General features: G+C 37.0%; 1 protein-coding gene across 1 annotated transcript; it reads right to left on the bottom strand.

Annotated features, from left to right (window-relative positions):
- Positions 1 to 1,799: 1,799 nt before the first annotated feature.
- Positions 1,800 to 15,452, bottom strand: PRR11 (proline rich 11). The gene is made up of 10 exons (XM_072416567.1): positions 15,261 to 15,452; positions 12,901 to 13,007; positions 11,765 to 11,927; positions 9,471 to 9,593; positions 8,725 to 8,967; positions 8,191 to 8,289; positions 6,199 to 6,311; positions 6,039 to 6,101; positions 4,965 to 5,061; positions 1,800 to 4,479 (listed from the first exon to the last, which is right to left on the bottom strand). The coding sequence occupies exons 2-10, from the start codon at positions 13,002 to 13,004 to the stop codon at positions 4,408 to 4,410; spliced, it is 1,077 nt and encodes a 358-aa protein (XP_072272668.1). The 5' UTR covers positions 13,005 to 13,007; positions 15,261 to 15,452; the 3' UTR covers positions 1,800 to 4,407.
- Positions 15,453 to 15,569: the final 117 nt, after the last annotated feature.

Here is a 15,569-nt window from a genome sequence, read left to right as displayed (position 1 = left end):
CATTTGCAACCCATATTTAATGTACAGCGCTGCATAATATGTTGGTGCTGTATAAATCCCGTTTAACCTCCCTGGCAGTATGAATATTGAGTTTTTTAAATGTAAAATAGGTACATTTAAAAATACTCATTATTTTAAATTTCCCACCTGCCCAACGCTCCTGCCTTCCAGCCTAAGATTCATGATTAGATGCCCACGCGTCCACAACGTTCACATGCCAGAGACGAACATGCCCGACGGCATCTGTGTAGCCTGGCGATGCCGGTAAGCATATACCAGGCATCGCTGGAGAATGCGAATGGAAAGTGGGAACCGGGTAGGAGTTTTAAACTTCTAGGCAATTGCTAGGGGGTACCTCTTTTGGCACTGAAGATTAACCCCGAGCCACACTTGGGAATACCGCCAGGGAGGTTAATATTATTAATAATAATAAAAAAATATTAGTAGGCATCTTCTTTCATCCCGGGCAAAAATCCCACCTCTCTCCCATCCTTTCCACCTTCCACCAGTTTTACTTGAATCCAATCAGTCGTTTGTTCAGTAAGTAAAAGCTAGATAATTCTTCATCTGTAATTTGTTATGCTGTCTAAAGCTTCTCAGTCCTAGTTCAAGTAGTAATCTTGCTCTCAGCAGGGAAAATACAAATATCAAAATTCCTTGATGGATGGATATGACTGGAAAATTGTGCATGCCTAGGCAGACCATCCTATGTAATATCCACATGTGATCATGAGCCTCCATGACTGAAACAACTAAAATCCAATGAAAGCGGAGGTATGGGGGAAAAATAGATGATGATGTTGGACCAGGTGCGGACATTCCCCCCACCTCCTAGATTGTAAGCTCTTCGGGGCAGGGTCCTCTCCTTTTGTGTCACTGTCTGTATTCGTCTGTCATTTGCAACCCATATTTAATGTACAGCACTGCGTAATATGTTGGCGCTATATAAATCCTGTTTATTAATAATAATATTAATGGAGTTGCAAGATGTACCACTGCACAAGGGCCCACTTCTTAGCCAGTAGGGGCCCCCATAGGATCCCCAAATCAGTTGGGCCACATCTGTCACAGGAATGGATTGTTTTCTATAAACAAGTGTAAAACAGATTATACAAAATTATTTCCTATGCTAGTTGAAAGAAAAACTTGTACTAAGAGGGCAACCATTGCCATCCTCTTTTTGGAAATACTACTTACTCCTGACACTGACCTGGGACAAATACACAGAAAATGCAGTCAGAATTCCAGATCTTCATTTCAGCAACTGTAAATGGATTGAAGCTGGTGAATTAGAAATAGGCACATTCAGGAGGAGGTTTTGTTTATAATTGTGGGTCTATCTATACATTTACAATCCATCAATATTGTTTGATTTTTTTATACAATCCCTCTTCCAATTTATTTTAGGTTGGAATAATTTGATCACATTTCTATATGAAATAAATTCAATGTATGCTGCATACACTTTTCCACATGTAATATTAAATTATACCAATGTGAGTTTTCACATTTCTATTTATTCTGAGGACCGATGCATCTTGCCAAAAACACAAGTGTGGTTCCAGGCTTAAAATGTGTCCTATGATTGTGCAGGGAAAGTAAGATTCACTCTTTGTAAATAGAACGAGCGTTACAGCAAACACAAAAAATATATATTAGCAAGATTCAGGTAATATAAATATGGTGAATGATTATTGGAATATACTGTCACCATTTAAGAATATTACCTTGATATCTTGTATAATCCCTCATTTTGTAGAAAACAAATAGTACATTTTCATGAATTCAATAAAAATACATTTATAGCATTGTTCAGAACAATAATTTATTTTATAAGAAAGGATTTTATTATAAAACATATGGCTGAAGAGAAAGTCAGTGGTCAAGTTTACAGTAATTACATGTATATAACAGCTGGAATAAAGCATGAAATAATAATCATTTTTTAGCACATCAGTAAACAGCTGAAACACAAAAAGATTTTAAAATAACATGCTGGTACTTTGAAGGAGCTGGATTTTTGTCCACAGCCTTTTCCAACCTCCCCTGCGATGGCTTTGGGAAGTACATACTATGAGGCAGGCCTACTAAAGGAGTTGGAAATTTTCACTTAGGTGAAGATATTCACTTTATTTATCTAACCACATAAAGGCACATTTCTGATCACTCTGAATTCCTAATCATGTGCAGATGTGTTTTATGTGATTGGATAGTTGAAGTGAATAATCAAACAATGCTTTCAATTAGGATTCTTCACTTCTTTAGTAAATCAGCCTCTATTTTTCTACTTCCAGTTTTAATGAAAAAGTCCCAGAATGTACTTTTAGTGCAAGTTCCCAACAAAAAAATGTATATATTTATAAACGTAATAACTTGTAAGACCTAACTATAGGCACTTCAATTTTTTTTATATACAACCAGAACATACATGCTATATAGCTCATTCATTCAGTGACAAGGAAGACCACGAAGGTACTTAAGATAGTCTTTGGTCTAAGCTGGCAAACATAAAGCAATACGACTTATTGGATATAAGGATTATACCCATGTTATATTGGATTCATATTTACCAGCTTCAATGTGTAGTTGTGGATTTTTATTTATTTACTTTAACTGTTTATTGGTCGAGGAGAAACCTAAAACATTTTTGTGAAAAGTATAGTGATCTTCTTTTAATGGTCTACCATTTTTATTTATGTTTTAATCTTTTCTGACCTGTATAACAGACTAACACCCATGTGTCTAGCTCCAGTAAAAAATCCTTTTTTGTAAAACAAAATTCCAACATCAACATGTAGCTCCTCCTTAAGTGAACAAAAGTTCAATTGACTAGGTTGAATACCAGAGGGCTAGAGGTGATGGGAAACCATTAGAACAGATGATCAGGCAGTTATTTGCCTAATCAACATTATATCACCCTGTGCAACAATATTTCCAAAGGCCGTTTAATGTCAGATCTGGCATATATCAGCTATCAAACGGCTTAAGTAGTTGTGGCTCAATAGAGACCACATCTGTCTGTGTACAGTATCACTGCTAAACAAAATGTACCCATACATACTAGAATATGTGACTACCCCCTATCTTTGTCAAACTCAAACGTATTAGAACCCTGTCAGCATGTGTGTAGGAAAAGACACTCATTATATGACTGGTACCCAACCAAGCTCATAATGGTTAGGACACTTATGGACCAACCAATTAAAAAACAAAATATAGTGAATAGGCCCTTAGATTACCCAACTGTAGAATCGCTACACTAAACTATAAAAAGATCTGTGTATACTGGTTATTTAATGATGCAATAATTAGCAAAATTGATCAAATATAATGCACCAATTATGCATTTTACCCGAGACTGAGGTACTTTTTAAAACATTTTATTGGAGCACAAGTTTAGAAACAAGTGTTTAAAAAGTGCTGATTTGTATCTAATTATTTGTGTGGCTGTAACTTACCCCATTACAGCTTTACTGTTGCCTATGACCCTAGATGAGTACAGTCCCTATATTTATACCTACCACGGAAGAAATCTAAGCTAAATTTCCAGGAGTTCATTCTGTATATATTCCTATAAAAAACACTAGTTCCAGTGACAGCAGCATTATGGTGTTACTGCCATGATAGTCATTTCTCCAAAGTAATATACAGAATATACACACCAGAGGACCCAGAAAAGCCCTGGCAGCTATAGTATGATTAAAGGGGAAGAAATATCTGGCTGTTACACTGCAATAAACAGAGATTCAAATCACCAAAAAAAGAAAGACTTCCACTTTCATTCACATACGAAATAATATTATAAAAGCAACACATATAAAAACAACTAAACCTTGACATGAAGACCACATTAACAAGTAATGCAAAAGTCAATGGATCATACTGAAGACACAACTTAGTCTTTCTTTTGCATTTAAAATAACAGGCAGCCTTTGTTAAAAACAGAAAGAAAATGTGTTAAATAAATTGCAAGCTGTATTATAATAGGAGAGTGAAAGCACCTGGATATATATGGATATTTAATACTGCATACATACAGCTTGTATTCCTGAAAAGTAAACATAGTAAACTCTCATATGTTATGTGACAACAAATGGTGTGATTTAAAATCTGTGACATGTATGATGCATAAACACTTCTTGATAGAGAAGTGATGGCTATATGAATTATCACAGTAAACTGTGTGCTTTTATCAGTAAATTAAGGCAAACAAATGTTTCCATAGCTTAATATGACCAGTAATGCAGGACACAGGACAGTGGCTTCTTCTATCAGTAAAAACATATAGTTAAAAACTGCATGTGGTTTTCTTGTATAAAATTTCCAGTTCAAATGCTTACAAACACTTAAAAAAACAATCATCTATACATTTTCCTTTACACCAGACCATTCCTAGATAGTGGTACTTTAACATGGTTCTTCAAGACCCTGGTTTCCTGGCGACATTCGCAGTGGTGATGGGCTTTTTGGGTGAGCCATCTGTCAAAAAGCATGATCAGCAATAGGTTAAAATTAAATTTCACTTGTTATATATATTACACTTAGAATAAAAATGTATTTATTTTGACCTAATTTCTTGACCTTAACTATGAGGATAGATTAAAATGAACTGAAATGTCCTCTTCTTTGAGAATAATGAATCCGTGAAAAAGCAAATAACTTAAATAATACTTAAGGAATGAAAATAAAGTTCCAACTAGATAGATAGAATTTAGTGGAGTAGGGAAAGGTGAAAACCATCTTTAGGTTCTTAATTTTGCTCCCTGATGTGGAGATTACCTCTCAATTGTCCTGTGAGCACTGTCAGAAAGTGATGGGAATTTCAAAAAGTTACTTGATAAAATTTTTACCACTTTCCTACTCTATCCTAAACAAAAAAAAAACAAACAAACAAAAAAAAGTTTTGGCAATTTTGGCAATACATACACTTTAAGTAGCAAACCTTGAAAATATAATGCACTTGCCTGAAATTTTTGCCTCAGAGCTTTTGTCATCAAAGGAGTCAGTCCTGTGCCATTTTCCTTGTTATCTCTATCGTATATTGGCGTTCCTCCCGGGCTCCTTAAAAATAAATTAATTGCTTTGAACTGAAGAAAGGTTTAGTATATGTCCTTTCATTATCCCAGTAAAACTACAGGGAACGGATAGGAGAATATTTTTAGTTTGCTATCAATTACATTGGTTCTATCTTCAGACAGTGTAAAACAAAAGGACCAAGATTCTGATGTATGCAACTTGCTCACCCAAAAAGTGTGCGCCCATTTACTGCTCGGTACATTGGGTGGTTTTCTCCAGTTTAATAACTACTAAACTAAACTAGCTCTCCTGCCTCCAATTGTTCCATAACAATTGCATCTACTTTCATCAATTTAAGTAGATGGCTGGTGGCAGTTTTTTCAACTGCTGCTTCCTCTACAACTCTACTTCCTTTTTCAACAGTCAGGTTCCTCTACAAAAAGGAAGGAATCTGGGCATTCAGGTTGGGAAAAGAGAAATTGTGCCTAACATAATAAAACTCTCCAAGGTAGGAGAAGATACATTTTCATCAGTGAAGCTGGGTGATCCAGCAAATCTGCAATGGATTTCTTAAAAGTAATTTGCTATTTGTTAACATTTTTTTAAATTCTGGACCAGATCCATTGCAAGTTTGCTGGATCACTAAGGTTTACTGATTAAAGAGTATCCTCTCCAGCCTTGGAGAGATTTAATAAATCAGGCCCACTATGTGAACCTTTTAGTTATTGAGGTGGGAGCTGGATAACAACAGGTTAACAACAGATTGTGGCAGGCTACCTACAAATATGAGGATACAATTGCCTGTATTTGGCAAAGGTTGAACATTACAAATTTGGCAAACACAGTATGATCCACATAGCCCACCACCACCAGTTTGTTGTTTTATTGACAAGCAGAAAAGAAAATGAAACAGTAAAAATAAAGTTTCATGAAGATGTTTTTGGAAGTGGGCATTTAACTAGAGGAATTAGAATCAAGGTTTACCAGTATGGAAATACATGCCACGACAGAGATAGGCTTACCTAACCATATTGACTTTTCTAAGATGACGTCTCAAGTCCACAGGGCTTTTATTATGCACATCCCTGTGTTCAGTGAAATAATGGAAAAACATAAAATGAGTAAAAAGTATAGGTAAATGGTATTGTATTTTAAATAAATACTTTTAGTTAAAATTCTTACTTAAAAACATGTGTGAGCCGTCTTGGTGGCATCTTGGAAGTACTCCTTAAACTTAGGCCTCTTAATGCAGAAATGGTGATTTGTGGCATACCTTGAGATTTAGAAGCTACCACCTTAGAAATTGGGACAGATATGAAAGACAAACATATATTAATACACATCAATATGAACATAAATGAACTTGACCATTTCTAATAATTTAGCTTGCAATACAGATTTTCTTATCACAGGCTGATGTGAAGAAAATTACGAAAATTACTGGATATGTGAAAAGGGAGAGCATGTAGGGGATAGGATAAAGTAGGAAGGATATTTTGTTTAATCAGTTTAGATCTTCCCATCCAGAAAAAGTACCCCCCCCCCGAGACCACAGGCAAGGTCAATTTTAATCTTTTGGAGGAGGGGTGTAAAGTTAATTATAAAGGTTTGCATCAGGTCTGTTGGGAGGTGGACGCCTAAATATTTAAGAGCGGGTTGCCCATTGAAAGATAAAATTTTGTTGGCAATTGGAAATAATAGAGGCTGGAAGGGCAATATGCATGGCTTCTGACTTTTCTGAATTCACTTGAAAATTGGATATTTCCTAATTCCAGCAAAGAGGTTAGGGAGATGTTACGGCAAGTGAGGAAAAAAAAAGGTCATCAGTGAAAGCTGTTACCTTGTGTTGATTAGGACCTAAGATGACCCTGGAAATGTCAAGGTTAGCCCAGACAGAGCAAATGAAAGGTTCAAAAGTGCGAATGAAGATTAGGAATGAGTGGCAGCTCTGTTGGGCTCGAATAGGATGAGGAAGACCCTTCCAGAGAGTCAGGGCAACTCTAGAAAAGTCTAGGAGCCGTGCGTGTGATCAGATTATGAGTGAGGAAGTCAGTAGTAGGTCATCAGAGAAGCAGAGAGAGCGGCTGGGGGAGTATTTTTTTACCAGGACAGAAATGTAAGTGGGACAATAACTGTGGAGGGATTTGAAGGCAAAGCACAGGAGCTTAAATTTGATTCTTAGGTGAAATGGAAGAGAACTACAAAGAGATGCAGCAGAAGAGCAGTGGGAAGGATGGATGAGTCTTGCTGCAGCATTCATAATAGATTGTAGAGGAAAGAGTGTGGTTAATAGAATATCAGGAAGGAGGATGTTACAGGAGACCAGACGAGAGATGATATGAGTGTGTACAAGGAGTTTGATGGTCTCTGGGGACAGGTAGAAGCGGATATTCTTGATTATGATTTTTAGCCATCTTGATTGGCTGGGCTGAATTAGGTAATTTCCACGCAGGCGATTTGGCATTTGACAGATGAAGATCAGGCAGGTAAGAATGCAAATTGCAGAAGGGACATTGCCTGCCCTTTCCCAGAATGTGGCCCTGTCTGGCTGCAAATTTTCTAAAGTTGAACCTTAGTCAAATCCACGTTGGAAAAGTCCAACTTCATTAAATGCCCTGCCTGGCAAGCTTTTTTGACAAAGAGATGTGTAAGTCTACTTTGTCATAAATGTTCCTGTCCGCTTGTCAGCACTTTTTTCTTCTTCTTATTTTTTCTTAGTATTATTTTATGAGAAAATAATTAGATTAAAGAACACACTTAAGTCAGCCATTGAGTCAATTAGAAGAGGTAAGTGAATTTAATCATCTATGGCAGCGGTCGCCAAGCGGTGATCCGCGGCTCTTGCCAGTGTAACCCCGAGCGGGGGGAGACACCTGCCGGAGCCGCAAACCATGTCCCCCTTATGGAATGCAGGCTCCGGGAAGTGGGTGAGTTGTGTCTCTGGACACAATCTGCCTACTCTCCCATCACAGGCTCAGACCTGCAATGGGAGAGTTGGCGGGTTCTGGCATCATGACATCATTAAATGGGAAGTTTCTTCCCCTTTGAGTGACACCTGGCTCCTCGCGCATGTGCAGTCCGGAGCTGGTAAATTTAGTGGTTCATCGGCCCAAAAAGGTTGGCGACCACTGATCAATTGATAAACATAGTTGAGAGATTATTAAGGAAACTTACTTTTTGTCTTTCATTATTCTCGTTTGCGTTTCTTAATTTAACATTCAAAAGGTCTTTAAGTGTTATTTGAACGGGTCCTTCCGATTTTGCAGGTACTTCCTGAAAGATGTACAAAAAAAAATAGTTTTAAAAGCTAGACGCCACATTTGTTATCATACTAAAACAAAAGTGTAGAATTCCAAAAACAATAAAAAATTATCATTGTAATCAGTTGTAGATAGGATATAAGCCACATAGAGATCTGGATCACATCCCTTTATACTTAACTGAACATGAAAATATTACTAAACATAAAGTATCTAGGGCTTTTCCACCCCTACAGCCCTCTCAGCTCTGACCACAGACAGAAGATCATACATTGTGTAAAGTTGTGGGGCCTACAATATCTGGGGCAAAGCAAATTTAGAGATGGGAGATTCACATACTAGGAAACCAATACTTTACTACATTGTTTGCTCTTTAATCTGAATTTTAATATTTTCCTCTTAAATATTTTTTATCTCACTATTCAAAACTTAGACAGTCATATCTTACCTTAGGAGGTCTATTACCAGTTTTCTTTAGTACAGGGAAACGGTTTTGCAATGGTAGGACTAGAGGAGGAGGAACTGGCGGTGGAGGAGGAGGAGGAGGTGGAGGAGCTAGCGGAGGTAGAGAAGGTAAAGTGCATTCCTCTGCTGCTCGCCCATTTGTTTCCCTGATTGAGGATGCAGTGGTTGCTTGTTGACAACTGCTACAAATAGAATTTTTGGGTTCAAATGAATTAGATCCTTTGTCCTAGAAAAAAAAATAAGAACATTTATTAGCAGCAAATAACCAATTTGTCATATAGATTTACAGGCAAAAGTAATAGGAATAGTCCATATGTCAGATAATATATGTTAGATAATAGAAAGGATAAATACGTGTTTTGTAGCAATAGGGTAATGGCAATAGCTTGTGTATGCTGTGGATAGGCTTTCTCTTTATTTACCATTATCTGATACCCCAGAGAGGATAGGAAGTCAGCAAACTTTGGAAACCAGTAATAAGAATGGGCTATTTGGGTAAGGAATAGGAATACATGTTTATTGCCACTGTGTATCCCTGCTTTGCTTGGCAATTGGAAAGTTGAAAAAAAAAAACAAAAATAACTCCTAGATCACCCCTCAGCTTATAACCAATACACTTATAAACAATAATCAGGACAGATACTGACTGTATTTTCAGCAAAACAAATTAAAGAAAATATGTGCAACAAAAAAATGATATGTATTTATGGATGTCCTGGAAGTGCTTACCGGAAGTGATAACTGCAACTTAAGAAACTCAATTTCAAGTTTGTGTAGGCGCTTTTTCAATGTGCGTAGCTCACGTTGGCATACTATAGATGGAGCAATTGCATTTTTTACTAAATAAACTCGCTGCAAAAAAAATATAAATTTAGATTAGTAATGTTTTTAGAAAGTATAATCAACACAAAGAATACCTGTGAAATTCATTGTTTTGTGAAAGACAGGATAATTGACAGATTTTAGCATAAATATAAGGATTTAAAATATGACCATGGATGAAAACAGTGCTGAAATGTATCTGTCATGGTAACCTGTGTCAGTGGTAATAAAGAATTCAATAGTTCACACAACTATGACTTACATTGTTAAGTGATGTAAGTTGCCAAATACAATACCTGCAATTAATGAGTATGCTGCAACCTGACTCAAGCCTTCATATACTATATAGTAATTTAGGATATGAGTGGGCATAAAGTAACCAATGCATAAAGAGGGCCTATCTCATCAATCTCGATTATTATACGTTCCTTTTAACTCTCCAGTAGGGCTACTATGAAAATGGTTTAAACAGACTGAATGTCTTTTTCAAGGTTTACTTTGGAGGAAAAACATCAAGGTATAAACTTTTCCACCTTACACTTATCCAATGATGTAGGAGGTCTGGCAATCCCCTTTGATAAGACGTACTTTGTGGAAGCTCAGTTGCAACATATAGTGGGACAGGGCGCATTGCATAAGACCCAATTCAGGATCTTCTGCCTAATCTGTCTGAATTCCCCCTCTTAGCATACTTAGAAGGGGATACATTCTCTGATTGACCACACTGTTCCATGATGTCCTTGTTAGATAGAATATGGATCACTATGAAAGCTAGTATACATTTTACAGGATAGAGCCAATTCATGCCTTTATAGTAAATTCTCAACTATGTGAAACTTTTTAAACATAACAGATGTACAGCGTACCAAGTGCATGGGATACAATAAATTTACCAAATATACTTTAATAATGTACTTTCCAAAACTTTCAGGTGGAGTTTCAACCTTTTGACTCTGTGTTTATAGTTAAAATATACTTGTACATTATCTATTAGCAATACAACATTTTTAACAGGAGTTGCTAGTAAGTGATTTCTAAGATGTATTGCTTTCTCAAGTATTAGCTTCCAGTCTTATACTGTGTTGCCTTGCAAAAATGGATAAGAGGAACAGCTGGGTCTTCTTGGGCTAATGTCCGTATTTGTCTATGTATTTGTCTGGTGGATATCAATAAGCATGTCTGTTTTAATACAGTTGTATCAAGGCCTAGCTGATCGGATAGGTTGTAGAGATATCCTAAGCTTTTCACTACTGGAGGCATGTGGTACATACCAATGGGTTCTTTTAAGTTTTCAGATATAATATATGTGTTCTGGTATATCTTGACTATGACTTTTGTTTTTGTCTAGTTTTGTACTATAAATAAATGCCCCAATTATTAGACTTTTTGTTTAGTAGGGAAACTATTACGCAGAAATGTTTTTCCCCTAATCCACCATCTTGCCAGGAGTTGAAAACACAGAATATTGTTACTTTAATGTGAGAGACACGTATTTTCATAAGGATGACCTCTATTCACCCCAAAACACACTAAACTATGGTTGTCCCTGATTACTAATATTATGGCAGTGGGTGGGTATACAACTATTAGCTTAGTAGGGGAACAATATTTTACACTAAATAAGGTGGGTATGGTGGTATGTTGCAGCATATGTGCCTTTAGATTGTTGCAGTCTCCATTTAGCTTTAAAATATACCATGCTATCTGCTGCATTTTGCCAAATATGTCTACTTGCATATTTTCTCTATTCTTAGGCTACATACATAGGTATGATTTTTGTTGCTGGAAACAATCTTTCATGATTGTTTCCAGTGACAGGTGAACGAACATGCACTGTACTGCTGCACCCATTCTATTCTATGGGGAGGGTTAGGAAGAGTGAGCAGCAGTACGCTGTACTCTCTACCACTGAAATGCGTTGGAGTCATTCCCAATTGCCTTTCATTGATCTGCCGTGGCAGAAGATGAACGACACTGCACGGGTGCTGCAAACGTCAGATTAGTGTATGCAGCCTTAGATGTTCTTGGTCTATAAAAAAAAAATTGTCTTTGTCTTTTTTAGTATACTAATGTGTGATGTTGGATTGTTTTTCTTGCAATCTTTAAATGTTACTAGCAAATTTTATTTCATAGTATGAAGCAATACCCTAGGCAAAAGTTACAGAAAGGTAACATTTTTTAGAAATTAATACGGCACATACCTTTTTCACGCCGATATAGATCGACATATATAAAGATATAAATGGAGTTATTATGGAATACAAAATGGATTTCACTGTATTTCTTATATCAGGAAACCTAAACCATGCAGGAAGACTGAAATTCCAATACCATGGCAACTTTGTATCTGCCTGTTCTGTCCCCCTGCAAAACAGAAAAGTATAGGTTCAATTTTTTTATTGTATGTGGATCACAACTTTAACTTGCAGAAATATCATTTTGAAGAATGAATTGGCAGTACTAGAAGAAATGAATAATATGCTGACATTTATAGTGTGTCTGGTACAAACCAAACCCACTTCTCAAAAATGACTTCATAGAGCCACTAATAGCATTTCAGTTATTATAAAATGGCATACTAGTCCTCGGTAAGTGTAAAACTAATATGGACAATTTACATGAATATCCTTGTGTGCTCAAACTGGACAAACATTACTATTCTGTCATATATCATATAAAAGCAACTGAAGTACCAACCCTAATTGCCTACTGGGTGATATTTCCAATGCCTGAGACTTCATGCATTAATAAAAATTTCTAACTTGCTCACCAAAGTTTGCTTTTTAAACTTCCTGTGAATAATTACTGATAGCAGGTTCCCACAAAATGACATCTTGTTGATATATCTTTAAAGCTCAATGCTGAAACTGTGTATAAGGTAGTACTCCCTGCATTGCTGCCTCTAAGTAACAATGGATTACATGTGCACAGACTATGCACAAATAAATCATATAGAAGTTATGACCAATTAGTAAAACAAATTGGTGAATAAACACCTCTGTAGTTTTAGGGATTGTGGAGAATTTCATCTTTATAGATCAATAAAAGAAGAGCTGAATCACAACTTCTTTCCCTGGTACCAAAGACATCTGAGAAGTATTTGTATTGTGTTTGCTAAGCTTTTACTCTGGCTTCTAAGGAGGAATACAAGCAAAGCTTACTTTGCAAAGACTGTACACTACTTTATAAAAAGAACTGTATAAATGTATCACCATTGTTAAGCAATTTCAAGCACATGTGACACTTAACTTGTTAAAAATAAAAAAGGTCTGACACCTCAGCACTAAAATACAATAGATATTTTATGTATGAATGACACAGTAAAATATTGACTTACTGCACTGGGTTGCATTCGGAAGTCTCAGACTTCTTTGATGACCATTGTTTCTTCTTCTTTTTGTATTTACTTGGTCTTCGGCGTGCTTGCAGGAACTTTGCCATGTTCTGTAATTTTCACATTTTAAATTAAATCACTGTCTTTTAGAATGAGGTTATAATAAATAATACAATATTATTGATAAAGGCATACAATTTAAAAAAATGACTTAATGTTTGAGGATACCCGACTATGAAGCCAATATAAGTTTGATAGACACCCCATCCCAAATACATGGGTACTTAAATGGAATTAAATCTTTGGAAAAGATGGGGCTACAGGAGGTATTGGCGATACTTTAAAAGAATGGAGTGATGTCCAGTGTCACAAACTACCACTTTTGTAACTTCCATACACTCGGTCCTAGCACTCACCCCTACCACACAATTTCTAAATCCATACCAAATGCCCAACCGATTCAGCACCCAAGGACTGTCACCCCTAGTACTCTAGTAAAGTCGGAACACCTAAAGGAAACTTGTCAACCCTTTAAAGATCTGCTTTTACCTCCTTCCCTTTCATCACTATTCTAATGGCACTTTATATAAATCCTTTCTGTTTTCAGTTCAGTTTAGTTGTCACTGGGTCTCTGTGATGATCTAAGTAGTGCAGGCACATCGTGGCTTTGGGAAGGGCTGGAATGTGTAGTGAAAGCAATTTCAGTCAACAAAATGAGAATGCACAACTATGCAAGACTAAAGAAGGGCTGGATATTAGAATTAAATGTCATCTGAAATTTTAAGAACAGTACTGGGACAGAGGAGAAAGGTAATTTACAGAATCATGGGGGTGACAAGAAACGATCACCTAAAACCCTTCTTCTTCTGTTATTTGAAACCGTCACTACTTCCCACCACTACATATCTCCCATCCTATTGTGTGTAAATTCCCACTCCTACTGGATTGTAAGATCTTCGGGGCAGGGTCCTCTCCTCCTGTATCACTGTCTGTATTAGTCTGTCATTTGCAACCCCTATTAAATGTACAGCGCTGCGTAATATGTTGGCGCTATATAAATCCTGTTTTATATTAATAATATTAAAATCTTTTCAAACTCACCTATGCGTCTACTTCTTTCTCTTAAAACCCTCACTACTTACCCACTAATCCATATCTCCCCGCCTATTGTGTGATACTTCCCCCACCTCTTAGATTGTAAGCTCATCGGGTCCTCTCCTCCTCCTGTGTCACTGTCTGTCATCTAATCTGTCATATTTATTTAGTACAGCGCTGCCTAATATGTTAGCGCTATATAAATACTGTTTATTATATTATTAATGCAGCGAAATCCTATACTATGCTAAACTGAAATAGAATAAGATTTTATTACCATAAAATATAAAATGTCTTGATGATAATTAGGTATGTTTTTTACTTACAAGGTTATGAAAGTAGTTGTAACAAAACCATTTCCTGTGACTGTATATTACAGCAATAACTCTGAACTCTGCACCTTGGTACATATCACTGCCATTTACAGCCTTCTCTAAATATTCAGAATATTTGGTCACATTCCTTACCAATATTTATATAGAACAAATAAAAAGGTTTCTAAGTAACACCTAACATAACATAACGCCCTCTTACTGTGGTGGTAACTATTGTACAAGCCACAAAGGTTTTCCCTCCTGTTCTATATATTCTTTTTTTCTGAATAAAGTAAACCCTAATAGTAAACGTACATGTAAAAAATGTCATTAATCTAATAAACTAATACGGTCATATGCTCCCTGCCGCTACCGTTACATTGTCCCCAGCTATCTTACATATGAGGAATGGACGGTATTGGTATAAATGTATACAGCACACAAGTGTCTTCTGCAGTCCTGTCTCAGGGTCACCACACTGATCCTTCATACATAAAGTATGGTGAGGGTTGTCACTCTATGGTAATAGGTGTGTTACTGGCAGGATCACCAGGTTAAACATAGGGGTAAAAAATAGGAAATGAATGCTCCCACCACATCCAAATACTGGTAAGCCTCACTATATACAAAGTATGTTCTTAAATTCATTGGGAAGAATATCACTTTAAATGTGATTAGATCAGAACCATCACGGATTTGTCTACAGACCACAATAGCTTTAGCTCCATCATCCAATAGCCTGTCACAATCAGTGATGGATCTGATGACATTGCACATGTAGCAGTGTATGCTCAGGCTTGCTATGCCCCATAGGCTGCCACTACCCAGACCGCATACGCTGAGCAGCGAATAAACATGCGCACAGAACATGGCATGTATAAGTACAGATGTTCGGCTGGGAGGAGCTGCAAGGGTTATTAGGATGTTGTAGAGATCGGGATCCCTGTCACCCACCTGGATCGGATGAATGGAGGACAGTCCAGCTGCCCACTTCTTCTCCTGAACACTTCTACATTCAAAATCAAAACGAGAGGCGGCGTGGCAGCGGGCCAGCCAATCAGCTGTCGCTCACACCTAAGCAGCTGGGAGGTGCCCATAAGAGAGCGAATCAAAACGCCGTATTTTTTTCGTATTACATCAAACCGCTTCCTTCAAGGGTTAAACCCACTAAACACTCATCGGACCAATCAGGGAAAGCGGGCGAGAACGCTTTATCCAATGAACTTTCCGGACTCGTCAGCGACACACCAATCGGTGGTACGT

The sequence above is a fragment of the Pyxicephalus adspersus genome, chromosome 1, assembly GCF_032062135.1.
Source record: "Pyxicephalus adspersus chromosome 1, UCB_Pads_2.0, whole genome shotgun sequence".
NCBI classification, from domain to species: domain Eukaryota; kingdom Metazoa; phylum Chordata; class Amphibia; order Anura; family Pyxicephalidae; genus Pyxicephalus; species Pyxicephalus adspersus.
The sequence above is the reverse complement of the archived record's forward strand: the minus strand, read 5'-3'. Positions and strand labels throughout refer to the sequence as shown.